Source organism: Lepidothrix coronata, unplaced genomic scaffold (genome assembly GCF_001604755.1).
Source record: "Lepidothrix coronata isolate B3197 unplaced genomic scaffold, Lepidothrix_coronata-1.0 Scaffold8, whole genome shotgun sequence".
Taxonomy (NCBI): Eukaryota; Metazoa; Chordata; class Aves; order Passeriformes; family Pipridae; genus Lepidothrix; species Lepidothrix coronata.
Window position 1 is genome coordinate 2,303,001 of NW_016690188.1, and position 27,193 is coordinate 2,330,193.

The 27,193-nt window shown below is 43.6% G+C and overlaps 2 protein-coding genes across 2 annotated transcripts in view; both read right to left on the minus strand.

Moving 5' to 3' along the window:
- Window positions 1-8,631, minus strand: part of PDCD4 (programmed cell death 4 (neoplastic transformation inhibitor)) — a 16,156-nt gene extending 7,525 nt beyond the window's left edge. Inside the window, exons 1-6 of the mRNA XM_017839360.1 lie at window positions 8,499-8,631; window positions 7,404-7,549; window positions 6,118-6,214; window positions 2,484-2,780; window positions 1,951-2,045; window positions 51-272 (exon numbers count right to left, since the gene is read on the minus strand). Coding sequence (XP_017694849.1) covers window positions 51-272; window positions 1,951-2,045; window positions 2,484-2,780; window positions 6,118-6,157 — 654 coding nt within the window. The 5' untranslated portion in view covers window positions 6,158-6,214; window positions 7,404-7,549; window positions 8,499-8,631. The remainder of the gene's footprint in view (window positions 1-50; window positions 273-1,950; window positions 2,046-2,483; window positions 2,781-6,117; window positions 6,215-7,403; window positions 7,550-8,498) is intronic.
- A 13,567-nt stretch (window positions 8,632-22,198) lies between these two features.
- The window catches only part of RBM20 (RNA binding motif protein 20), a 68,670-nt gene continuing 63,675 nt past the window's right edge, over window positions 22,199-27,193 (minus strand). The window contains 1 exon segment of the mRNA XM_017840232.1: window positions 22,199-26,304. Within this exon segment, the coding sequence (XP_017695721.1) occupies window positions 26,194-26,304 (111 nt within the window). The 3' untranslated portion in view covers window positions 22,199-26,193.

Consider the following 27,193-nt stretch of genomic DNA (forward strand, 5'->3'; position numbering starts at 1 on the left):
ATGCTTCTGCTCAGGTAATAAATGTAACTGCTTGGGTACTCTTATAACACATTTCTTGCCAATTTCTCTATAAACTCATTTACAGCTAGCAACTGGATTACCCTGTATGCTACAGGTTTGCCACCTAAAACAAAGAAATAAAAAGGCATGTAACATACCGAAACTTCGTTAGTATCTCCATGTTCAAAATACTCCTGTATGATCGGTGTTAAAGTTTTTTCAAATGCTCTTTCATCCAGAGGTAAAACTACTGTTTCATAGACACAGTTCTCCTGTTTTAAAAGATAACAAAAGCATATCCCCTGAGTACTGTCTCTTCTTATATCTTATGCAGTGCTAATACTTTCGAAATAGATCTTCTAAATCCTTAATGCTTTATTCTTGGTAGTCAGTATTCTGCCAGAAAATAACAGATTATATCTCTGCTGTTAAAGTGTAGACAATACTGGCTAGATGTTATGCTTCTTTGTATTTTGAATTTACTGTTACCTGAATTCAACTGAAAGGCTGAATTTACTGGTAAACAATGGTAAACACTTTAAATTCTGTTCCTAGGATTCTGCTGACATCACACGAGCAGACAGTTCAGGAGCCTATGTACTGAAGGGAGAGCAACAGAAGCTCCTGTCCCAGGCCAGCACAGTTAGCTGTGCCACAGCAGCTTCCCCTGCAAGTGGCGCTTGGGTCCCTGACAGCAAGTCCCTGCCTTGTTCCCTCTTCCTTTGTGACTGTGTGACCATACAGGTGATACCATGTACGAATCAGAGAAAAGGCATTGTCAGAATATTTGTGAGCAATGACGTTCTCCAAGGGAAAAAAAGAGTCACACAGCAACTACCTCTTTTATCACCTGTCCTGCAGAGTTCCAGCACACCAGATCTCCCTGCTATCATTCAGTTCCCTACTCTGCACAGACTACAGAAGCAACATTTGAAGCAACACTACAGATCTGAACAAAGAAATCTGAACAAAGACTTAGTTTTCCAACTAACGTTTAATGGAAAGAAACTTTCCATGATCAAGAAATAACAGCAGAAGTCAAAAAACCTATAATTCCATCACACCAGCCTCTGTTAACAGAAGTTACCTGGAATATTCATTCTTCATTAAACTTTCTTCTGTGTGCTTCAATGTTAATGACTATCTCTATTAATGTAAAATATTGAATTATAGGGAAAATTGATCCTGGAAGAAGGTTTTGATATTCCCACATACCACTCTTTCAGCAGCTATGGCTACAGCAAATAGCCTCTACTCAAAGGACGCCACCATTGTTCTGCTTATGTCACACAGAACTTACAATTATATTGATCTCAGGGACTTTAACAGTGTGTTTGTAATGAGTGTTTCCCTTTTAATGTTAGAAAGCCTCCTCTGCCCAATGAGCTTTACTTTCTTCCCCTTGCCCCAAGAATATGGCTGTAAGATACAACCTTCCATAACATATTCCAAATAAATACATGTCAGCATTTGTTTTTTGTTAGTGTTTGAAGAGTTTATACCAAATAGATACAAGACACTGGGAGGGTTGGGAATACAGAGACAAGAAAAAATCCATAAAGGATACTGTCCCCCACTTAACTCCCAACTTGAGCAAGTCTGTGTTGCATTTTTAACACAGTGCCTGTGTGCAACACAGAGCAGCACTGCAACATCCACCTCCATGGGAACCAGCAGTGGAGAACACACCCGGGAAAGGAGTGCTGCTTAGTCAGGCACATAAAGACAGCTCAGGGGGTAAGATCTGTGAGTATTACACTGTGACACTTCTACACCAGCTGACTTTAACTAGCCAATAATCCATTTTTTAACATAAAACTGAGCATTTAGTGCAGCCAGGCTGACATTCACATAACTCATAAGGTCAAGCTTCCATTAATATAACCATCACAGCAAATGAAATCAGTAAAGGAAATAAAACACAACTTTGCAAAGAAACTGTTTGCCTACCTGGTCATCATCATAATTAGGATCTTTAATATCTACTTCTTCCACATCATACACTTGACCTGGTGTCCCCCAGACTCCTTTACCACCTGCTCCACCTGGCAAAATATGGGAAAGTAAGGACCACCAGTTTACGAAGAACACTTCTGAATTCAACACAAGATCCTTTCACTTAAAAGTGATCTATCACTGCTTGTACCCAGCTCTTGACTAACAATATATGCTGAAAAGGGTATGTTTCTCTGATGTATTGTCACTTCAGCAACAGTCTTTTCATCACTTTCCAGTAAGACTCCAGGAGCAGTACGAAACTGCACAGGAATTACTGAAGGTTGAAACTGTACTTTCAAATATAACCATGTTTTAAATTTGCATTAGTAACAGTTCTGTGAAACACCAACAGTTCAAATTCGTGTATTAAGTCTTCTACAAAAAGGTACTTACTTCAAAGGCAGAAGTTAATTGATCACAGACATATAAGATTTTCTGCTACATATAAGAATTTCATGCTACTCTCTTCACTAAGTTACACCAACCTTTCTTTGGCAGACCTCTGCCCTTTCCAGACCGGGATCGCCTGTCCAGGAGTTTCCCCTTTGGGCTCGTTGGTACAACTCCAATCTTCAGTGTCTCTCCATTCTCACTAACAGAGTCTCCTCTCCCAGAATCTCTAGAAGAGTTTTTCCTCAACCGTCTCTTCGCTTTAGCATTTATTTTGGCTTCAGTAATTGAAGTTGCAGGAATCCAATTTCCATTGATTTCAGTTTTTCGTTCCTCAGATCCACCATTTTCTTCATCACCAGAAAATGGAGCATCATTTAGATTCTCAAGTTCTTAAAAAGGAGACAGAAAAAAAAAAATCTGTTAAACACTTTTATGTCAGAATACCAAAACACATTGCATTTAAAAAGGATTATAACATTATACAGAACATCTATTTCCAGCAGCATTAAGGCAAATTATGTTGGTTTTAAAATAAGACTACATATCACAGTAATAAGGAGTTCCTTATTCCCTTGCACAAAATATTTACAGCCTAAACAGAGCATATGTCAAGAGTTGGAAAGCAAATGAATAAACCATTTAAAAAAACATAAACCACAGAAAACCCCACCCTTGTTAAACAAAAACTATCAGAACTCTTCAGCGCTTAAGATCTAAGTGCCTAGTTCTCACTCCACCCACTCATCTCTTCATTTAGAAACAAATGAAACTGCCAATACAGTAAATTCTCTACAAACTCACTAATGTTAAAAGAGTAGTCACCCAAGTGAAATTAATTCCCTAAATCATCAACCAACATTCCCCTTTTTCAATTCAAGGAATTTCAAACACAGCTCACTAGCAAGAAAAGCAATGGTTTAGACTTAGAAGAATATAAAAACATCACTACTTTTAGATCTTGTTTTTAAAGGTGGGGAGGGAAAATGCTGTTTAATACAAAGCTTGGAGAGTTCAGTAATGAAGATTCATAGAATACATAAAGTCTTTTGAAACAGTGGGATCTCTCTTCTCTATGGATTGCTCCTCAAGACTGTTTCTAAAACAGACATGGATTATTCTCCAGCACAATCAGATATAATAGGTTTGTTTCACACCCAACAGAAAACTCTCTCACAACTTAACGATCTCTAAATGTCTCAGAGCACCAAGAAGTGCAATAACTTCACACTTTAAGGAAGCTAGTGCACATTTAAAATTTAGACCTCAAGTCCTATTTCACAGCTAAGTTGTGTGTGTGTGTCCCGTGCTGTATGGTTCAGCAGAATGTTGTACTGAGAGCATTAGAGCCAAAACCCTTCCTAAGCTCTTCTTCCCTTTCTTAACTCATCAACATTAAAAAAAAAAAAAAAGGCACCTGGGGACCTATTTACATTCCAGTAAGTACCTTAGGAGTCCTTGCAAACTGAAAGATACACACACACAAAGGGAACAGCCTCCTTTTCTTGCAGACTAAGTGGAATCTCAAAGACACAACCTATAGCTCCAGTCCTAGAAGAGCAATAATAAGGCCCACAGAGGCAGCTGGTTTTCCAACTGTGCCAAACCTGCTTTACAGAAAAGTTTACTGCCATGAACCCAGAATATGAAAAGTATTTTAAATTTGTATTTGAACTTAGCTAATGTGTCACTTCACCATACCAATACATCCTCATTAGAAACATTCATTTAGCAATACTTCTCAGAACTGTGTTTTATCACTTCAAAACAGGTCCATGAAAAACAGTTTTGAAAGCAAAGTGCGCTAATAAAATATTTCCAACCTCAAAGTATTTACCCATATCAAAGAGGATACTACATTACAAACTGAGTAAAGTTCGATGGAACTGCCTCCTTTGTGATCAAAGAAATAACATTTAGATACTAGTGTTCGCAGATGCGAATGCTACAGCTGAGCAAATGCAGCCATTCCAGTCTAAGCTTCATCTTTCCACTCATTACTCCCACAAAAGCATTCCTTTTACGCTTGCAGCAAGCTAAAAGAGAAGAGCATGCATCACATCCAGGAAAAGATTCCTCACAAGCAGCTTTCTCAGTTTGTCTAACATTTTAATAAAACAATGAGAGATTTGCATAAAGCTAGCAGAGGGGGAAAAAAGCAAACCCAAACAGAATAGGTTTCCTTCCTCTCATTCCCCAGGAGACCCCATCAGCACAACCAGCTCATCTCAGACAAATATGCACTCAAATTCTTCATGCCCAGTCTCCCATGACCTTTTTCAGTTTAGACCTGCAACCTGGCTGTCCAGAAACTACACTTTTCAATGACCACTTCTTTCTCAGTTTCCAAAGAAAATGGCCAACAACTAACACAAGTCTGGATCTGGCAACTAGGGATAAAAGGGGAAGCTACAGTCCAACCTCCTTACACAATCTTGATCTCAGGTTCAAGACTAACGGAAATCCTCCACAGGAAACATCCAACCCATAATACTTAATATTTCTCACTGCATTACTAAACTAATATTTTTTATATAACACTGTCACTTCCAGCTGCAACCTCCTTCTCCATAATACTGTAACCAACTGGCCCTCCACTATCAGTTACCTGAAAAAACAGGCTGGACACATATATTATTTTCCAACAATTTTCTAAAATAAAATAATTTAATTAAAAGTACATATAAAATGATGCAGATTTTCCAGTTTCTCATTTTTGCATCATAAAACATACACATATATAAGCAATAACAGTCTTCTATAAACTTTAATACTTTGCTTGCTACATACTAAGAAGTTATCCAAATTTACCTTATTACCCTGCCATTAAGCCAAGCAGGCTCACTTAAAATCTGTGCTTTTATGGTGCTACCTTAATTAACAAAGCCTTCTACAAATACTGACCTACATGCCAATTTAATTGTCCAAACTTGGTCGACACAGCTCTCTAGCAGATTCCCCTTTATTATCCAAATACATTCTAAATTGCTGAGAAGTAATGTATCTTCTACATCAGCCTAACCCTGCTTTAATATAAGAAATCATATGGAGCATGTTGCTACCTCAACTGCATTACATACCATCTTAACGTATAACATTTTTTTCTCAAAAACATTTAAACCTACAAAACCTCTGAATAAAGGAGTCAGTCCAGACCATCGTAAACTTTGGAGACACAGAAAACAACATGAAGCTGTGTTACCTTGACTAAGCATCATAAGAGACATTCGTGATATGGACAAAACAGTGAATTTCAGAGCAGTCCCTAACACATATTTCCTAAATTTTTCCCATGCCAGCCTACTTCCAGCCAAGTCCTTCATCTTTTTATTTCCTCTAATTTTGAGGTAAATAGTTACTTAAAAGCAGAATTTGTACTTCTCAAACACACCTACACATTTTACTTTTGAGCTTATTCTTTTCTTCACACCAGCATTACTTGAACTCAGAAGATAAGAAGACAAGTTCCAATACTATTCAGGAACTTAAAGAAATGTTAACTTTGTTATTTTAATAAATTTCGAAATAAATGTAATAAAGCAGGATACTATGATATAAAATTGAAATAACTATTCTGTAAATTTTTGATGAGTTGTTTGGTTTTTTTAACCAGTACTGTTAGAAAATTATCAGGTAATACATTTTTTCTTCTGACTGACTGACTTCTTTTAGCTGACTTCTAGTCAGCTAAGCAATTTTAAGTGAAAAAGTACTGAATACATTACTTACCTGTTGGGGTGATATAAATGTGCTCCTTTTCTATTTCCATAGTTGCTGAACAGAACTGACTGTGAAATGTAAAGTCTTAATGCTTTCCTTCCAAGGCCTAAACAGAAACAGAGAAGCTTAGGGAAAGAAAAACACTAGATCAAATCTTAAAAGTAAAAAGCTGCAAAGGCTTCACTCACAAAATGCAATGCAAAAAGCGGTGGGTTTTAAGTTATAATTAACTATCAGTAACCACTGAAAAGTTCCTGGGAAGGTAAATGGTGTAGCATGAGAGAAGCACCACTCTCAAACACCTCTAAGCCTGGATGTCTTAGCAGCTGTCAGTTCTGTTGCTTATAAAGGCGACAAAAGCCGTTATTTTAAGGGTAAAAGCCCTGTGTATGCACCTTTTTTTAGCTGATAAAAGCCCCCGCTATCAACCTAGACTGTCCTGTTCTCCGAAGTCGTTATCTGTATGAGCACACAATATCAATGTTATAATTGCATCCACTGAGAGGAACGTTCTTCACGTGAGTTACACTGATAAAATGGTACCAAGTTATCGAGTTCAGACCAGCCCTTAGAAAACAAGTTAATTTTTGTTCCTCCCCTCAAGGACAGAGTCTTTATGTTCTATTGTACAGGTATATACAGCTGTCAAGCTTTCGCATCTGTGCTTCTGCACCCTTCAAACACTCTTTACAACAACCATTAAATCTGCAAGGGATAAAGTTCTCTACACTTAAACACTTCTTCTGTTACTCTTTCTCCCTCTTCCCGGTAGCTGCTGTCCTACAAACCACCCCAGCCCCTGTGAAAGGGATGGCATCATGCATCTTTCCTTTATGTAAGGAAATTTCCTTTATTAAGAAATTAAGCAGTCTCAGATTTCCCCCATACACTTTTCCACCTGCAAGAGTTTTAAAAATCGCTTCGTAGGCCTGGGAATATCATTAGTATTTGTGTCTGCCCCATAAAAATTCAGTGGCTCTTTTTTCCCCCCTCTCTCATCCTTTGCTGCCCCAAGAACTGCTCACCATTGACTGGCAAGATCTTGACACCAAACAACTGCTCTCCCTTCCCCTTTTCTTCTCTTCCCTTGTTTTTCCCTCCCCTGCCCACTTGCCTACCACAGACCCATGACTCATCAAGGACCGTTGGCAATAAAGCAACTCTGGTTTAGGGCACAGCATTCAGCTGTCGTTATCTTGGGTTTCCTAGTGCCAATCCAAGAAGTTACCAGCCTTGTGTAATAAGTCCTCCCTGCCCCACACCACTTCTTTAGATAAACGTTTTCCATGAGTTACCTCAAGCAGTCATTCAGGAGTCCAAGTGTTCCCAGTCACTCTTGGTTGAGAGATTTCTCCGTGCGGGTCTCAGTGTAATCTGTGCAAACTATCTTCTAAGAACAGTTTTATTCTTCCCAGTGGAATGTTCCATCAGTTGTCCACCTCTGAAAAAGACAACAAAGGACAAAACCTGTATTAAAGAATAATCACAACTTTCATTGTTTATAATCAAGTCCTAAATTGCAAGTGGAGAAATGCTTTTCCTATAGACGACCCTGGTTGAAATCCTCCACCTCTGACAAGATAATAAATAACAACACAACTTCCATGTGCTGTCTTTCTCAGATCCAGCACCTTACTTTATTCATAACAAGGATGACAGAATACCTGAGCCCTACAATTCCTGCTGTCACACTGATCAGGAGATACACCCTCAGTTTAGCAATGTACCTTCTCAACCCTTCAGTAACTCAAGCCACCAGATCTGCTGGAGCTTCAGGATTCTGGTACTCATCACTGTATCCAAACCCCATCACTTTCTAGTTTGCATACAGCACTACCCATCAACGTTGAAAAACTGCCTTAAAAACATCAGAATAAATAACCTCCAGATTTTGTTACAGGAGATAATACATGAACAAAATGGACAGAAGTCACTTTATGCATCTGCAAAACATGAATGCCGCAAGAGATCTTAAGATGAATCACTGATATGAACAGTGCTTTTAAAGTAGTTCATCAGACAAGGGTATTTCCTAAGTCACTGAAATCCACCAATAAAATATGCTTCGTGCTCTGTACCCACCACCACTCCTTTAACCAAACAGGCAACTCTACCCCAGCCGACAAACAGTGGCACATTAACCTTTAGGAACAATACATGCTGCAGGACAAGGCCTCCAAAACTCATCAAGACCTCCCTTATGTGCAAAATATCCCTGAGGAACCTCCCACACAGCATACACTTTTTTCCCCTTCTCCCCAACTTTAGGCCAACCTCCCCCCCAATCACCGAAGCTTTGGAGATCCGCCAGCACCAGCTGCTGTTCTGCAGCCACACACACACACACACACACACACACACACACACACAAACCAGGTGAGATTCAGTACCCGCACCAAACCCGTGCCACGGGCAGGGACCAGCGGCGACGCACCCCCAGCCCTGAGGAGCGGGACGGAGTGAGGGCTCAGGCCGCTGGGAGCGGGGCCGAGGGCCTGGCTGGCGCACAAGCACAGGCCTGGCAGTAGCTGAGGCGGCTTGGCTGCGGCCCGGGAGAGCCCGCAGCCCCCGGGATGCGCTCGCAGCTCCCGGGATACGTCCTGGGCACCGCCGCTCCCTGAGGGCCGCCGGGGCCGGGCCGCGTCCCCTCAGCCGCCGCCGCGCGCTCCCGCCCCCGCCGCCCGTGCGCGCCCCCGCCGCCGCCCGGCCCCGCCCCCGCGCGCGCGCCCGCCCCCTGCTTGTTTGTGTTTTCTACCCCAGCGACCGGGCCGCCGTCGGCGCCGCGATTGGCTGGTTCCTGCCCGCCGCCGCAGCCAATCGGCAGGCGCGGATGGAGGCGGGCGGGGTCTGGAGCGGGTTCGGAGCTGTGGGAAGGCCGAGACCATCTTGGGCGGGCCGGCGGGGGGAGCGGGAAGGAGCCATTGGTGCGGGATGGGGAGGAGGGGGCGCCGCACACGCACCTGCCCATGGCCTCCATTTGCTCCGTGTGACACGGCCCGGAGCGTCCACGGTCCGAACCGGGCAGTCACAGCTCTAATCCTTCCGCTTAGGGGGATCATTGGCACCGCTGGGCAACACCTGTGACAGGGTTTGGGTCACGTGTGAAGGGACCGACCCCTGGACGAGGAAGGACAGCTCCTCGCATCCCGCCTGGGGACGCCGGGTGTTTGCACCGGGGCAAGCCTGGACAGCTGTACCTGGATCCCCCTCAGCGTGCTGTCTGCCCCCTTTCATTAGAAATAAATTTTTTTTTCCTTTTCTGAACTAAAGCCATCAGAAAAATAACGTATTATCTCTTTTTTGTGCGTGTTTCTCTCGCCTAACAAGGGGATTTCAGACCTTTTGCTGCTCCTCCACACATGACCCCTCTACCATTTCTTCAGCACTGGGACAGGGTTTTGGGTGGGGGACTGGGAAACCACAGATTTGGCAGGCAGGATTCCAACTGCTCAGGCAATCGACGGGAAAAGGTGCTGCATCCGCCTTCTCCACTGCTGGAACTCTGAACACAGTGCAGGTGTAAGATGGACAGCCAAACCGTGCGTGTCCATCCAACAGCCTTCCAAACTTTCTACCTTATTTTAGTTTACATTTACCCTATTTATTCCTTGAGAACCGCCTGAGGCCAGACACTTAATTAGAGATGACAGTCATTGTCGTGTTTTGCTTCCATTCAGTCTCTCCTAAAAACTCAGCTAACCCTTTGTTTTCTCTCCCTAATTTGTCACTCCCGAGAGCCCAAGCAATAGCAGACCAGCTCAATGAGGGAAGCAAACACAGATCACTTCTGCTCTGGTACTTGTGTGTTACAGGATTTTTCAGCTGCCAGTGAGAGAAACTTCCTCAGTTAACAGATTATGATTTGATTTTCATAGTATTTTTACATATTTTTCCAGTATAATTCTACTCCAAATCTGTGTACTTCTGACTGAAATAAGAGCCAAAGTTCCCTTGTGTAAGAGCTTCTGAATTCATTTACTGGCCCAGCTCTGCATGAATCATCAAAACTGGGTTTAAGAATTAAAACAACAATTATCTGTTAAAAGAATGTGCAGCACGATTGCATATTTTTATGATACTTTCCCCATCAGACAAATGACAGAAAAAAAACCTTTCTTGCTCATGAAGACACCAGATTCCAGACTTTTTAAAGTCAGAACAGTCCAACGTGCTCACACAAGACTTTTTTTCATGCACAACCTAGAGGCAGACGTTGTTTCCCCATCAATCAAAAACCAATTCCTAGTTTGCTCTTTGCACCTCCACTGACTAGCGCCTACCAAGCAAACCACTACAATGTCACAACCGAGATTTGGAAAATAAATTCCAGCTATTAACATAGATCATGGAATTCAGCTTCCCCTGCAAGGCAGAAAGGGGCTTTAAAGAGATTTTTCAGTAAAGAGGTGGCAGAGAATCTGAAACAGTAACCAGGACCTGCACAAGGGAAGATGCCACAAAATACCACATCATGCCAATTACACATTTTAAAGCACTGTAAAAAATTGCTAGAAGATTTTCTGGTGACATTTAGGACTGGATCACTTCCAAGAGGCCTAAAAGCTGGGTCAGTAGTCAAAAGAAGATGAAAAACCCTAAACCATCCAGCACACCTCCAGACAAGAAAATGGTGTGTTTTTTCTTTCTTCTGCTTATTGTGTCTATTAGCAGCTGAGTTATCAATCACTGAAAATCTCCTCTAGATTCGACTGTGCATATTTTCTGATTTCTAAAGCACTGTGACCTGTAAAAGAGCTGATGTGCATGAAAGATCATTTGTATTTTTCCATTGTATCAACTAGTGTACTAAAAGATATCTCCTCTTTTTGCCTTTCTAACCTCAAAACTGCCTGCAATAATTAAAAGACAGCTGATCACATGCCAAGCTCTGATCTGTGGAGACCTGCTTGCTCCCTGTTGCCCTCCCTCCCCCACCATACTAATAGCAAAAATACTGCCAAAATCCCCATTAAAACAAAAGACCAGAATTCCTCCTCCCGTAGGAAAAAAACCCTCTCTCGACCATTTCTGGTGGATTTGCGGCTCGAGGCAACCTGTGTGGGCTGCTCAGCCCAGCGCCCGCTGCCCCGCACCTGCATCCCGGGTTACCTGTGCCGACCCGCGCCAAGCGGGACCCGCGAGGAGCTGCCAGGCCCCTCCTGCGCTTCCACCCCGAGCTCCGCCGATCACCTGGAGCAAAATGCTTGCACGGAGGCGAGCAGGTCACTTTCTAGCAGCCTTCCTTCCTTAGAGCCTGCTGGGTTGTTTTCAAACTCTCCCCTCCCTTTCTCACATGCTGGCCAAGCCCTCCCGTAACACCCAGGGGAGGAATCCATTGGCTGAAGTTCCCCAAAACGCGTGGAGCAGCCCTTCCCCCCGTCCGATGTGTAGTGCACAATAGACACGGCGTGTCTCCAGGCTGCTCTGGGCAGTCTGCTGCCGGCCTTTGCTTTTCATCAAGGTTTATCGGAGCTGTCGCTGGGGTGACTCACGTAGGTCTTCCGACCTCCCGTATCAGAGCAGTGAAAAACAGACAGAAGCTGCCTTGGGTTAGAAACATTTAGTATTTTCCTTGTGCTCCCCACTGCGGATTTTTCAAAGTTTTACTTTCTGTTTTAAGTATTTTCGATAGGCAGCATCTGTGCTCCTGACACCTCAGCAGTGCTGTTTGATTACAGTTGAGTCTGTTACTGTGTAACTTGGAATATAAATTTCCACACATAATGCAGACAGCAAAAATGTATCATATCTGTTAAATCAGTCTGCTCTGTTCAGTTGCCTGTCTCTTGGCCTTCTGCTTTCTTTTCCTTCAAACGACTTTTATTTTTGCATCTTCTACAAAAGTGCCTTCATAAAATGAACTGCAAGCACAGCAATCCCATTCCTGATCAGGCAGCGTCAGCTCCAGGTTGAAAGGGTACTAAAACACGCCTTCACTTTTTTTGAAGCTCAGTAATTAGAGTTGCTTTTGAACATTGTCGTGCAGCTCCGTCAGTGAGCTGGGAGCCGGGCTGCGCTGCAGACCTGTGTGAGCAGCGCCTGTCGAGGCTGGGCACCCTTGGGAGGTGGAGGGGGATCACACTGCGTTTGCCTGAGCGTGGAAACTGCAGTGTCACCCACTGCCATGGCTTTGGATAAACGCTTTCCCAAACCGCTGCCTTCCTGTCGCTATCATGGCTTTCCAGGATTTGCCCCTCACACTGCACAAGAAGCCTCCCCTGTTCACAGTTCTGAGTACGCCCTGCTGGCAGAAGCATTAGCACTGGGTCTGTGCTGTAAAACTGTTCCAGGCATGTCTCCTCTGTGCTGCCGTTGTCATCTGTTCATTCTTGCCTTAACAAAGGGCAATCACGCATCTGAAAAGACGCTTTACTGGAAAGGGCTGAACTTGTGAAATGTGCAGAAAAATGGGAGTACTTGATTTAAGGGTTCCAGACAGTGAGTTCATTTAAGAGCTAACAACCAGAAACATGAAATACCGCATTTACCTCAGAATAATTGTCCTTTTTTACTGGTTTACTGTGGGAGAAAGTCTTAGGGAGCCATTTATTAAAACAAGGTGTGTTATTGCCTTGTAATTATTATTTGACAAGCTGAGGTCCTGTGATTAATAAATCATGTGCCTGCTTTTTGTGTGTATATAATCACATGCTCTATATTTATATGGACAGAGGGTTACAGAACATTTACCTTTGTGCTTAGGACTGGCAGGAACTTCTGTGCTATCAGCTCTTCTGTCAAAGGCACTGTGTGATATAATCCTTTTCATAAACTTGCCAAGTTCCATCCTCAAAGCAATTTAATATTTTGCATGCACAACTGCAGTGGGGAGGCTATTCCAGAACCACATTGTCAAATGGTTAGTAACGATCTTCTAATGAAAATGTCTGATGCCTCTTTTTGATCATTTATTCTGTACCAGCACTGGCCCTTAGAACCATCAGGTCTTCTCTCTTCCCTTACTACAAGTATCTATGCAGAGAAATCCTCCTGCTCTTGGCATTTGCTTTGCAAAATGAAGTGAAATACCCTCTCCTCAAGCTCACCCCAGCCCTCGCTGCAGCCTGGGCTGCACCTTTCCTGCTGCCTTCCAGGACAGCATTTCTTGCTTCCTCTTTCCACTGTGTTGGCAAGTCAGTTACTTGTTGATCAAAGTGTGAGCTGCCAGCTAGTTTGTAGGAAAGGGTTTGGTCACTTGTGCCTATGACCATCACTTTCTGCTGCTAACTGCCTTTTCCTGTGTAATATCTCAAGCCTCTTTTGTCCTGAGGTTGCTTCATATTTTCTGTCGTCAGCAATTTCACCAGTTCTCCAGTAACATTAGTACCAGGCTCATTTACAAGAGCGCTTGCCAGATCTGCAGGAGTGATGTTTAACACTCCCCTGCTAGCTGCCCTCCAGCCTGACAGCCCTGCGCTGCTCTTACAGCAGGTCTTTAAGGATGTATCTTTATATATCCTGTGCTAAATCACTTCTCCCTTTTCTTAAGAACTTTCCTCATGGTACCATATAAAATGTGCAATTTAAGTCCAGATAGGTGAGATCCACCCTATTTCCTTCACTAAGCAGATAGCTTGAAGCTTGTCTTACCCAAGAAAGATAAATGGGGTTGATAAACCCATTTAATCTCATGCCATTACCTCCCTCTCTTTTGCTAGCCTTTTCTTCACCATTTTTTTTCTGAAGCTGTCCATATTCTATTAAGATGAGACCTTCATGCCTGTTCTTGTCCAGATCAGTTCACTTCTGTTCAGGTTCACTGTGCTCCCGTCCCTGACTGAGGGACCTGTTAAAGACATCGGGCCAGTTCTTCCAGAGCTCTGGCATGTGGATTAGCCCGTTCCTCTGCCTTCAGGGCAGGAAGGAGCCCTGAGATTTGCTTCTATCCTGGCCACGAACATTTCCATACCCCTATCCTCTTATCCCTCACATCTGCAGCCACATGATTAACATCGTCATCAAAAGTTAAAGAAAAGTATGAGTTCAGGTTTTGCACATACCCAATACAAATTAACCTCTACCCCATATAATCTCTTTTTCCTCCTCTGTTTTCTTCAGCCATATGCAACCAGGAAAAGCTTTTTCCCGTTTTTTTATTGATGTCCTTTAAAAGACAAAACTCCAACTCACTTTTGAGACATAGCTTTTATACCTGATCTGTTCTTTTGCTTTTTAAAATTATTCCTTGTAATGATTGCTCACTCTAAGTATCGTTTCTGAGGTTGAAATTCATTCTACTTCAGTCTCTGTCTTCAAGATTTTCCCCTTGCCTGGGTTTTATCTCCAGTGAAGTTATGCTTCTAGTTAACTAGAGTTTTATCCCCAGTCCTGGAGTCTCATTGCAGTAAAGTTTAGACATGTAAATCTCCAAGCTCCTAAGGAAAGCTGGCTATATGGATTAGTTCCTGTTATTTATTTAAATACATCCCTTTGACGTCTGAAGCTCTATCAGTCATGCCTGCCTTCATAATAGGGATGTAATACTTTGAACAGGGTACTGTTTATCATTAAAAAACCTGCAGCATCTCAAGTCTCTGAGAAAAAACTTGACCAAAGGGGATTTTCCTGGTAGTTCTAGGGTAAAAGTAAGTAGCTCAGTGGAAGAGCAGAAGCAGATTAGTTGGTGGTTTTTTGAGGTTTTTTTTTTTTCACCTGATAAATAAAACTGTGCAAGTCATCCTTTGTGGTAAACATCAACAAGAAGTTTTACCTCAGCAGGGCCTAGACACACAGCCAAGGCCTTCTCCTGGCCAGTGAGGTCTAGAGGTCTGCCTGCCTCTGTTCACCCCATTTCACATCTGCTTTTTTCTCTGTCTATCCTCTCCCTCCTTCTGACTTTCCTCCAGGAAGCAGCACACTGTCACTAAATCCCACCACTTGCCTGAAGTTAGAGAAGTGTTGGTATACAAGGACTTGACATTTTCAGCTCTCTTGCTGCAAAGCCACAAAGGTTTGGCACCCAGTCCCTCCCACAGCACAGCCCGTTGAGCCAGTCAAAGAGTGTAACATCTTACAAATGTGTTTCTGATCTCCTGGCAGGTGACTGAGTGTATATCCAGGCTCCTTGGCCGGCTTGGACCGCCTGGTCTGAAGGAAACCAGTGCTGCTGCACCTTCACTGTAGCCAAGGCTTGGCTAGTGGGAGAGTAGCAGCCTGGCTGCAGTGCTGATAAAGGAAAACCATCTCTGGTCCTCAACAGTGTGTTCTGGGGTATCAAGGTTGAATTGTCCCTAGAGCTGTCCCCTGTCAAGGAAGGTCCCTGTGGTTTTCCCGTGTGCATATAGCCAGTGGGCTGGAGGGATCATGCTGGAGTTGGGGTCTGCAATAGCCATGCTTAGCCCTGGGGCATGGCACACCACACCCTGCCCTCCAGGCCCTCCAGGTCACTGGTATACTTAGCTACACTCAGCCACACCATGCCATGGCAAGCTGGTCTGCAGCCTCAGGCACAACAGATGCCACAATAGCCCCTCAGCAGTGAGCACAGGGCTCCAGGGGAATGGAGCAGGGCTTAGGAGCGGTGGGTGCTGCTCCCAGCCGGGTGTCTCCAGTGCACTGCCCGGGCTGTGCTGACCCTCTGGGTGGGCAGAGTGCTTGCCCCATCTCTGCACCCCCCAAGGAGGTGGTCTGGCACTCTAACTCTGGGAGAAGGCGAGGTGTGTCTTCGCGTTGGGGCATGAGCCACAGAGTCAGCACTTCGGGCTGAGTTCCCACCTCTGACGCCGACTCACTGCATGACCTAAGGCAAGTCACTTAGCTGCTGCTTTCCTTCCTTTCCTGACTCTGCTAAACGCCAGGGATAATAAGTAACTTTGCGTGAGTGCTACAAAGCTTTGAAATCTTCAGATGAAAAGGTGCTGTATAATTGCAAAGCATTTTTAATAATGCTAGTCATTCGCTTTGCCCTGCATTGCTTGCCAGTCCCAGGCTGGAGTGCTACAGCAGCCTCCAGCACAGTCAGTGAACATCAGGCTGTGCCGAAGTGGAGGGTTTTCCTGAGTTCGTTTCCGTTTTGACTTCATGCTGGTCCAAACAGGAATCTGAGCTCAGCCCAGGACCTGACAGAAAGCTGCAAACTCAGAACATCGCCTGGGCCTTGCAGGCAGGAGCTTTCTGGAAAGCTGGGGTATTTGGGGGAAGGGATTTAAACAGCTGTGTTGACAACACAGACAATAGGGATCCGATTCAGGCTGAAGGGGGCTACGTGAAAGGCGGCACGACACTGAAATTAAAGCAACAGTCAAGAGGAATGAGAGGGAAGAAAGGAGGATTACTTGGGCTGAAATGCTCCTGGTTTGGAAGCAGCCACAGCCACGTGTCCCAGGAGGTGCCTGGCTGGCATCAGCCTCCTCTGCATCCCAGAGAGGCTTTATCCTTTTAAATGCATTCTGCCAGGGGTGCAGAGGCTTCTGGGGCAGAGTGCTTGAGTGTGAACATTAATCCAGAGGATTACAAAGGCAATGCTTTTGTGAAGCACTGTAGCTAGAAAGAGATGAGGTTATCTTCTTTAGTTAGGCCTGTAGAGCTCATGTTTAACCACAATGTTATTTTTATTTGACTCCCTAAAATGACAGTAGCCAGTGATGCCTGCAGCTCACTGCAATCCAGTGTCTCTTCTTCTGTGCACTGCTGGCAACTCCTGTGATTTTATCACAGCTTTTATGCTTTGGGTATTATATCCTAAAATCCCAGCTCCTTGAAACAAGGGAATTTCAGCTTTCATTTGTAAACAAAGTATGTCCCTAGCCCTCAAGGTTTTGTGGATGAAAGATTTGAAACCATGAAACTAGTGCAATCTAAAAGCTCAAAAAAACTGGGAGGTGAATAAAGAGTTCCTAAAGTTTGTGGGCTAATAAAAAAAAAAAGTTAAGAAAAGAAATAGTTGGCAAACAACTTTGTCTTGGGAAACAGGGTAGGGCTTGGGATGACTCCTGGTTTTTCGGGACTTGGGGTTGCCAATATGCCTTTGAACTTTTCAGCCATTCATAAATTTTTACATAACAACAGCAGCCACAATGTACTGGAGCTCTAGAAATGCTGACATGAAGAAAGTGGTGGGAAAAGATTATTTTAGCAACATATGACAACTCACCTCAAAGCATTACCTGAAGCCTCAACAACCCATATCCCCTTGAAAAGGAGCATCTTTTTGTTCCAGGAACTCATTTTGCACTGTAGTAAACCTCTTGTAGGTAAAGAGGAATTCAAAGGCTCTGCAAGATCATAGAAGCATTGAAAGAGGTTGAATAGGACTTGGTCCTTTGTGTTTCAGCAAAGTGATTTTTCTTTGTTTCAGTGGGTGATCTTTGCCGAAAACCTCCAGGACCAAATAAGAGCAGATATGAGATTCAAAAACCTCATAAGCATCACTCTGCTTTATATTGTCTGCATCTTCAGGCTAGTTCTCACAATCACAAGCAATCAGGACACCAGCTGACCCACAGTAACCCCTGGTGCACACCCCTCCGTGCTCCTGCTGAGCTGACATCCACTCGCTTAGACCACCTGCATGGTGGTTTCAGCAAACAGAATTTACTTCCCACTTTGCTTTGCTGACAAGAAGTGATTAATGAAAGTGAGTTCATGCCATTCCTTGCCATGGTGTGAACATGCCCTGAGTGCAGAGAGATGGAGCAGCTCCTGGGGGGAACATATCCAAACTGTGGTTCTGATGGGTTTCTTTCACTTCAGGTTTTTTTTCTCTTTTCACTGGGCTGGCAGAACACAGTGTTTTCTCACACTGCTAGGCACTGCTTACATCTGATGTTGTTTAAACTTACCTTAAGGCTCAAGTAGCCTTTGATTCAGTGAGACTGGTTTTGAGATCAGACCCCACAGAAGGGGTTTTGGATGGGGGTTTTGGCTGAACAACAGCAGCAGCTTGTGAATCAGCACTTGCCTTTGCAGGAAGAGAAAAGCAGAGGAGCATGTAGCACACAGCCTGTGAACATGCAGTCAGAGGGACATCAGTTTGGGGATGGGAAATACCAAAGAACACAGCCCAACTGATTTATTTCAGATCTCTTGGGTCCATTTCATACACAGCCTGGCATCAGTCACACAAGGCACTGCCAGGTCTCTGTGCCCCTGTGGCAGCTGGGCTGCCTTCTGTGCCCGGCACAGGAGGGGGATGTCCAATGGCAAGTCTACTCTGACTCACTAAAATACCCCTTTGTGCCCCACTCTCAGGGGTCCCCCACCCCACTCGCAGGCTAATTTGTGAGGGAAAAGGAAGGAGAAGGCTTCTGGGATCATTTACAGTATCCTGGATGCCTTACTGATATCTTGGAAGACTAATATCTAGCATATCCTGCCTACCTGAGTTAATCTTTCCCAATTGCAATCAGATGGAAATAGGCACTGGAATAGCTCAGCTGGAGTGGTGCTGATCCCCATTAGCATCAGGACAGACCTGGGCTGCTCTTCCTGATGGTCTCAGTGTTCTTTCTTTTTACTCTGCTGCGAGAACACCTATTTAAGGTCTGACTTCTTTCCAGAGACCCTGCACTTAGTGGCAAGGGCACCTCGGGGAACATCAACGCCAGTCCCTGTGAATATCTCAGTGTAGGGAGTGGCTCAGCAAGCTCATCATCACAGCACCTACCCACACACAGTGTTATGAGCAGTAATAGTGAGCAGGGTAGATAAGGAGATTTAGAAGCTCTACTGGGGCACACACCAAAACAATGTTACTTGTGATTGTATTGCTGGTGAAGTATGCCCAATTGCCAGACGCTGAGTGCTGAAGTCCATGCAGGGCAGCAAGAGTCTTGCTCATGCACACACACGCAGCCCTCCAGTGTGCTCAAGTCTTGGGAGCCAGGGCCTCTACAAAACAGTAATAGCACTGCTGTGAAACTGGTTTTTACATCTCAGCAGAGACAGAAACAGGCAAATTTTTCCTAGTTCCCCACCACAGGTGTGCAAAATACAGTGTGGCTACGCCCCCTGAGCTCAAGGTGAAAGTTTGCTGCCAAGAACACATTGCTATCTGCCAAAGATAAACCAGCTGCAATGCAAAAACAGCCCAGCCAGAGAAGAAACCCACAAACAAAACAGACTTCCTGTGTTCTCTATAGACACTAAGACAGTGTTTAAGGAAGGTGGAACTAATATACATGTTCTCAAACAAGGCTCAGGAACAAGGGGAGGACACCTTTTAAAGAAGAAACTTTGTTTCTAGGGCATAGGCTGAAAAAGCTGCTTCCTGACCCAGGGCTGTGCTGCTGATACTTTCTGTCTTACCTTGAGAAATAGTGGCCGAAACTCTGGCAATTATTTAAACATTAAATAGGCTGGATTCAGCCTGCCTTATGCAGCTTTCTAATTCACAAAAAGCTTTCAGACATGCCCACTCATTCCGATCTGACCCAGTTAATTAACAATTGACATACAGTTCTATTTCAGTTTAAATAAAGTTACATTAGGTAGCTGAACACTGCTCCTGAATGATGCTCTAACCAGAACAGGCCTGATGTGAACTGAAAAGAGACAGCTGCTGGCTTTAATCACCTTGGGTATCTGCTTAGAAAACTCACTCTGCAGTAGGCTGATGCAATTGTGTGCAGATGAGCTTTAAGAAAACCATTCTCACAGTGTGGAAGAAGGATCCTGATGGCCCCACCACTCCCCTGCCTGCTCCCAATCCCCTGTGACACCCACCAGGGCCCTACTGACCCTCATGTTTGCAGTAAACGGGGACAGTTAGGAAGGAAGAGGCGGAAACTAACTCTGCTTCTTTCACTTCAGCATCTGGGAAGTCATGTTTCTGTGGTGCTGTGAATATGTCAGGCTAGTACGAGATTGTTTCATAAAGACTGTACAGTGCTGTAATGCACCATAGCTCCACTAAAGCAAGCAAAAGGGAGGTGAGACATGGCAGGGGAGTTGGAGAGGATTCCTGGCCACCAGGTCACTAAGTCGGGCCCTACAATGAGAATCATTTCATATCGTATCATAGGATATCCTGATTTGGAAGGGACCTGCAAGGAACCTCGAGTCCTGTGCAGGACAACCCCAAAATTCACACCATGTGCCGTTGTCCAAATGCTTCTTGAACTCCGGCTTTCTACTGTGACCACTGCCCTAGGGAGCCTGTTCCAGTGATCAACCACCCCTCTAGGTGAAGAACCTTTTCCTAGTATCAAACCTAAGTCACCCGACACAGCTTCATGCCATTGAATGCTGATCCTTATGGGTATTTCTTTCGTGTAAGGGAAAAGGAGACACTTTGTTTCATCTAAGATGTTCTACTAAGATGTTTTAGGAAGAATCCCTGGTTCCCATTTTGTGCACAACCGGGAGAACTTTTCCTTCACGAATACATACCACATGCTGTCATGGTTTCATGCTGCAGCATTGCATCAGGTGAGCCAAGCACACGAGGAGAGCCCAACCTATTGACACAGATAAGCGGAGATTGGCAGTCAGATGTAGAAAAGGAAACAGAGGCAAACCTGTTCTCTGGGGCTGCCCTTGCTGCCACCTGCACAAACACAGCACAGTCCCAGGCTGCCTCAGTGCTGGAAAGCAGGCAGAGGGAGGCTGCTTCACACAGGGCCAGCATGTGCTGCAGGGAGCTGCTGATCAGCCCGGCTGATGTGCCAGGGCAGTGTCCACCAGCTGACCCCATATCAGCCTGATCCAAAGCAGGCAGCACTGTCCTCAGCTCCTTGCCCACCCCTGCCCTCCTCCAGTCAGCTTCCCAGGGAGGGCTCCTGTTTTCAGACAGCCTTGACCTGGTCTGCTCTGTGGGTCAGGCAGGACAGCTGGGTTAAAGCCTGGCTGTCCCACTGAGGTCAGTCACAGCCTTGTGTCAAAAGGCCAGGCTGGTGTTTGGGTGCGGGCTGGTGTTCACCTGTGAAGTTTTTCAGACCTGAGTTCCCCTTTTCAGCAAGAAAATGAAGTGTGACAAAATCTGGACTTGAAACATTATGTTTGAACACCACGGTTTCAACTTAATTTTTTTGTTATGGATATAAGATGTCAATTTGCCTGATTTCTAGAGTGAGGGATTCATAGATCCAATGAGACGGTATCACATAAAAGAAGGTTTCAACATATCCAGGACAGAAGAACTGAAGCTGTTTGTGCTTAAAATACATTACCTGTGTACCTCACCTGCAAAACAAGAGACACTGATTTAAGGAACTGGGGAGCCAGAAAACCCAAGTGCCAGCCTTTTTGCCCATGACTGATTTCCTTAGCTTTTCAGTGGGGCAGATGGATCCATTTCCCTCCCTCAGTGGGTGGTGGGAGGTGTAGTTTGTGCTTTGATAGTGTCCTATGCCCTGCCTTCACAAGGACTGGACCTTGCCTTGTCTCAGTTTTCCTCCCAGTGTTTTCCACTGAATGAATTCAGCAAATTTCATAGTAAAAACTCCCCTCAGCTTTTGTCCTTACTGCATTCTTTAAATATTTAGTACAAGTGTGTCTTTACATCACTCTGACTGAGCTTTATTTCCTCCCAGGAGCTCTGGATAGTGGCAATGGAGGTGAGCCAGAGAGAAGGCCAGAGAGCGGGAAAGGTCCCTGTACAGCTGGGGGCACACCAGGGAGGACGGTCTGCTGAAAAGAACAAAAACCAGCAAAGGCAGAGGGAGAGCACGGAGAAACAGAGTAATTGGGCAAACAGGGGACTTAGGTTGAGATGAGATGGAGAAAGTGCCTGGCTGGGGAAGATTTTATATGGCGCTTTCAGAAGGCTGAGAAGATAACCTGGATGGAGACAGAGAAAAGCCAGTGGGGACACACAGCTTGCCCAGTTCAGTCACAAATTAAGAGAAAAAGGGAAGCGAGGACATATCTAGAGGGACAGGAGTGGGTAATAACAATTAATAATAATTACAGAGTGAACCACTGAGATGTGTTCACTTCAACTTCAGTACCAGATGATGGCAATCACTCTCAATCTGTACAGTGGGAGCTGCCTGCTAAGAACCACAACTTGTAGAAATTATATTTAAAAGCAAACCTTTTGTCCCCCTGCTTCCTTCTTACCCCCCAAACTATCTTTAATTCATTTGTGATTTTTAATAGATCCCTTGGGAAGCTAGAAGTTGTTGCTGGGACAACTGCCCACCAATGTATATGCTTTATTATTCTCTTTATTAAAATCTTTCTTTTTAAGAAACACAAATTGAAACACTTTGCAATCAGTTACACAGATCAGTTAATACTGGTGACAGTTCCTACATAATTAAACAAGTACTAACAAATTCCAACTGTTTACAAGCCAAAACTTAAATTAACAAGATTATATAAGCTCAATAAATAGTACATCTGGTCCAGTTCAAGTATAATTCAACAAATCACAGCCTTAATCCTTAGAGAATAGAAAAAACCCTGAATATAACCAGCCTAACACTAATTTAGTGTTAAAGCCAATATGAAACTTTGTCTAATCTTATGGGGCAAATGTTAAATTCTTTCAATTTTTACTTCAAAGAAAGTAAGTTGCAGATTGACATTAAAGACTATTTGAGATCAATACAGATTTCACAAAGTTGAAAAACACAGTCCCTATTAAAAAAGTGCAATCTTTGGTTGAGATGTGTTGAAATGGTTTGTATATATTAAGGAAGCTCCTTTTTAAATATCAATATTTGTTTGGCTAGACCTGAGCCTTCTTTGTGCTATATATATATAGATATATAGATATATAAATAAACAGCGTGGATTATAGTGATGAAGAATTATGCCAACTAAAAAAAGTCAAGATTTTAAATATAATGAACCAAAAGAAACAACACATTTTTACACAAGCTGAGGAAGGTAAGGGGCTGCCTACAGCAGCCTTCTTCCTCAGCAAAATAGGTAGTAGAGAGAAGTTGAGGAGTTGAGTGCCTGTCAGCATTGCATGATGGCCTGTTGGAGAGGGAAGGAGATTATCTCCAAGTTCTCGAAGTGCATCGGGCTGAAAACTGAACATGGGGATTGTTAGGAGCTCGTTGAGATTTGGGATTGCTTTTAACTGCTTTCCAATGCTGAGGTTTAGGGGGAGAAAAGACCTCAGAAAGAAGAATTGCCTGATGGGCCATTCCCAGGATTTTAAAGATTGCTGTTGTATCAGGACAGAACTCAAAGGGACAGGGTGTCCAATCTATTTCTACAAATGTCTGGGTCTGATCACGTCTTCAGGACTTGGGCTCTGCTTCTGCATCACTCATCTGAGTCATCTACCTCCAGCAGAGGAAACTGCACAGGGCGTAGATGCCATCTAGAGCCTCCTCCTTCCTCAGTGACAAGCAAGGGCCTGTACCCGTGACCCCAGCAGGGGATCTGGAGACCAGACAGTTCCTGGTGAGCTTGGTCAAGACTCCAGCTTTTGGAGCTCCAGATGGAGACCAAAACTGAAGTGACCCTAACAGCAACTCTAACCCTAAGAATAGGGAATGTTTCTAAAACCCACTATATCAAGATGGGATTTTGCACTTCTAATGCAACTGTCCAGGAAAAAAAAGGAGGTTAAATGCAAGCTGTGAATAATGGGAATGAACCTGGTTCAGAACTAGAGAAGGGGAAAAGTAGTTTGAATCATCTCTTGTAAATCCAAAAATAAGCCCCTGGGTAAACACTCATTTTAATTATTCTTCTGCTGCCAGTCAAAATCTCATGGTTACCTGCTGCTTTCCCTGCCTGCCTGTATCCACCTGTTGTCTGTTTTCAGAAAGTGTGATTTAAAGCTCTTTGGCCTGGGAAAGTCTTTGTTGTGGAATTGTGCCTTGCCTATAATAAAGGCAGTGGACCTGTAGCTTCTACTGCAATACAAATAAAGAATAATAACAGTGATACTTTTCTCATTTGAGGTTACCTGGGGATAAAGTTGCTGGAGGCATATGACTTTGATATACAGTCAGCTATGTCTCATGTCCAATTAAGCTTAACCACATGGTCTAACAAGCTCCCATTAGGCCGGTGAGAGCCCCAGTTTGATAGCAGGGTTAGCTTCAAAGATTTGATGCTTGCATTTGTAGTGATTTCCTTCCCTGGTGCTCAGTTTGTGCTGAAGGGCATGAAGGGAACTTCATATTCAGATGATACATGAGAGCTGCACTTTAGAAGACAATTGCACAATCTTTACTGCCATTTTCATCATCTTACAGCCTGCAATACAAGCTCTTGTCCTAACAGCCCTGTGCTCAAGTTTCACTGCAACGTGAAAAACAAACAGTCAAAGAAAAACCCAACCCTTGAAGGAAAAATACCTGGTTTGCAATATTGGTTTGGTTTTGGCTTGTTGTTTTTTTTTTCCCCATGGGGAAAAACAAAAATAAAATGTAGGTTGTTTTAAATGACAGATGGACCCAAGTCTTCACATACTTTGAGCTTGGACAAAGGAGGATTTAGGCTGTAATGTTTTTCATTTCCCCTTTTCTTTTGGATTGGCCCTGTCTGAATCTGGGATGCAAAGAATCTCTCAACTTACAAGAAGCAGGAATTCCAAATATGAAATCTGAACCTACCTCTGGTAAAAACGAGTGGAAAGCACAGGCCATGAAATGGAGCAGGGCTTCAGGCAACAACACCAGGCACCTCTGAGACACACTGCCTGGCTACAGGGTACCTCAGAGAACGAGCATGGCACAAGATATAAGGGCACAAATACTCTGGTGAAAGCAGTTTTGGCAATTTAGCCACTTTGCAATATTTTGCAACATCCATGTCATTCTTAGGGATAGAATGATTAGAGAGGGATAGAATCTGTTTCCTCTGCACAACATCTAAACAGGACATCCAGCACCAGCAATTTTTACAGAACATACCGTGATGAATATTAGAGTCAGGCAGAGAATGGAAATGCGCCTGCAAATCCCCATCTGCCCAGATTGCATGGGACATTTTATAAACTCTGGGATCAATTCTGGCAATGGTTTGCATGAGTATTCACTTTAGTACACAAAGCCCTATTGAAATGAACCAGAAACTTGTACAGTGCATTTCAAAGGGACTTCGCAAAATACTAAGCAACAACTGTGCAGAAACAATAGCTCATAATAATGCCAGAGCTGCTGGTGCATCCTGTGTTCTCAGTCCAGCACTCCGTGAGCCATCAGTAGTTGTATTCACCTTAAAAAATTCAGGGAAATAAAATACAAAAACAATATTAAAATTCTGGCATCTTTCCATGAAAATCAGGAAAATTCAGTGTTGCCAAGCTGAGGAAAAGCAAGCTTTAAAGAAAACAAAAAGACCCCAAAAGCAAGGATCTTGAGTAAAATGTCTAAAAGAGACATGGTCCAAACATGTGGCACTTTAAAAAGCCTCTCGTGAGAGTTTCAAGTCTGTAAGACTCAAAGTTGGCACCCTTTAGAATTATCAAAAACAAGAGTTTCAAACACAGTGGTACCTGGAGAACATCCTGACCACGCTATGGAAAATGCTGAAACCAGAGCAGGCTGGCTGTCAGCATGTGCATTCAAACTGCTCTTGCGGCACTGGGTTCAGGCTGTGAGGTCCCTGGGACAGACTGTGGCTCCCTCAGTGTTCACAATACCTGCATTGTACAGTCAGTACTTAACAACACAAACATTTTATCATTTCACCAAGCTCTAAGACATGGAGGTGGATGCTGATGGGGTTTACATTATGGCATCTACTCACTAGTTTTAACACAATGGCTTTAAATGTCCTATGCAAATCCTACTTCTCACTGGGGCAATGAGTGAAATGGTTGAAGATATTTTAAGCAACATTAAAGCCTATTTATAGTCACATCTCCTTTCCTTCCAGCGTCCACTGGAGGATGCTGAGTGCTTCTAAGTACTCCGCCTGACCTGATGTGTTACATCAGAATTAAAACTTTAAGAATCCCTGAGAATTCTGATTTAATCTAGGAAACCACTCCCAGCACGCAGAGTGTGAGAAAGAATTGCTCCACTTCTTACAGATATGCCAGCATTGCTTCACCGTGGGAAACAGTTTCAGGCATTTTGGTTTTTAATGGCACTCTGGGCATAGATGCATGGAAACATGCTCTTTATTTCCCCTCCTCTGTACAGTGCAAATTGACAGTTATATCATAGAAATTAAAAAAAAAATAAAATATCAGCATTCACTCATTATAGCTCTTCCAGTTCATCTGCATCATAGTTTTTTCTTTGCAAAGTGAGGAACAATGCCAGTGTCGTCCTGAGGCAGATGGCTGCCTTCTTCCTTCATTTTCAGGCTCTCTTCTGCAAGTTGGGATAGATACTTCTGCAATCAGATAAAAAAACCAAAGCATTGTTACCAAAACTGAAAATATTCAATGTGGAATTCTTTATACCTTTTCAGAGCTCTCACTCTTCCATCGTGTCAAAAGGGAAGAAAGCACACAGAAGCCCCACTTTGGTGAAAGCTCAAGCCAGGAAATATGGCTGTGTCAGGCAAACTACCTGAATACACTCAGAGCCTCAGAAATTCAGTGGTTCACTCTGTGCCACAAGGGGAATTAGTGACAGAACTAGGAGGGCCTCTGCTTCCCATCAGTCTAACTGTGTAACTTGACCTTACCTATTCTCTACTGCCATGTGCTATAGAGCAGGAACTAACTCCACTGAGTCAACTGAATTATGCTAGGAAAGTACTGGTATGTCAGAAAACAGATGCAATTTCAGAGTCACAATTTAAAGCATATATATTACATGTTCAGTGTGTCCAGTTCAGAGATACACCTTTCATACATTTTGTTTTAAGGGAATAATCACACTCAGTAATAACTAACACAATTTAGCAGCTTGGCTGGAGTACTTACATTTATTGTGTTTCTCAAAGATAAAGCCTTTCACTGCTTTAAGTACTCAGTGAGATTTAAAAAAACAGACATGGCCAGTGAGGCTTTCAGCCTTTTGGCAGTGCTCTTAGTTGGCAGAGCTGCACACAAAATGGATGATGAATGGGTGTGGGTCTGAAAATGGTGCTCAAAGTATTTATTCATGGTCAGCAGACATAGAAATGGATGGAAAGAAGCTTCTTCAGCAGCAGCTAGTGTAGAGACACGTGGGAAATTCCTGCATAATCATGTAGAAGTATTCTTATTAATGACTTACACATTTATCACATGCAAGAATAACTGACCTGCACATTATTAGGATCATAAAACTCC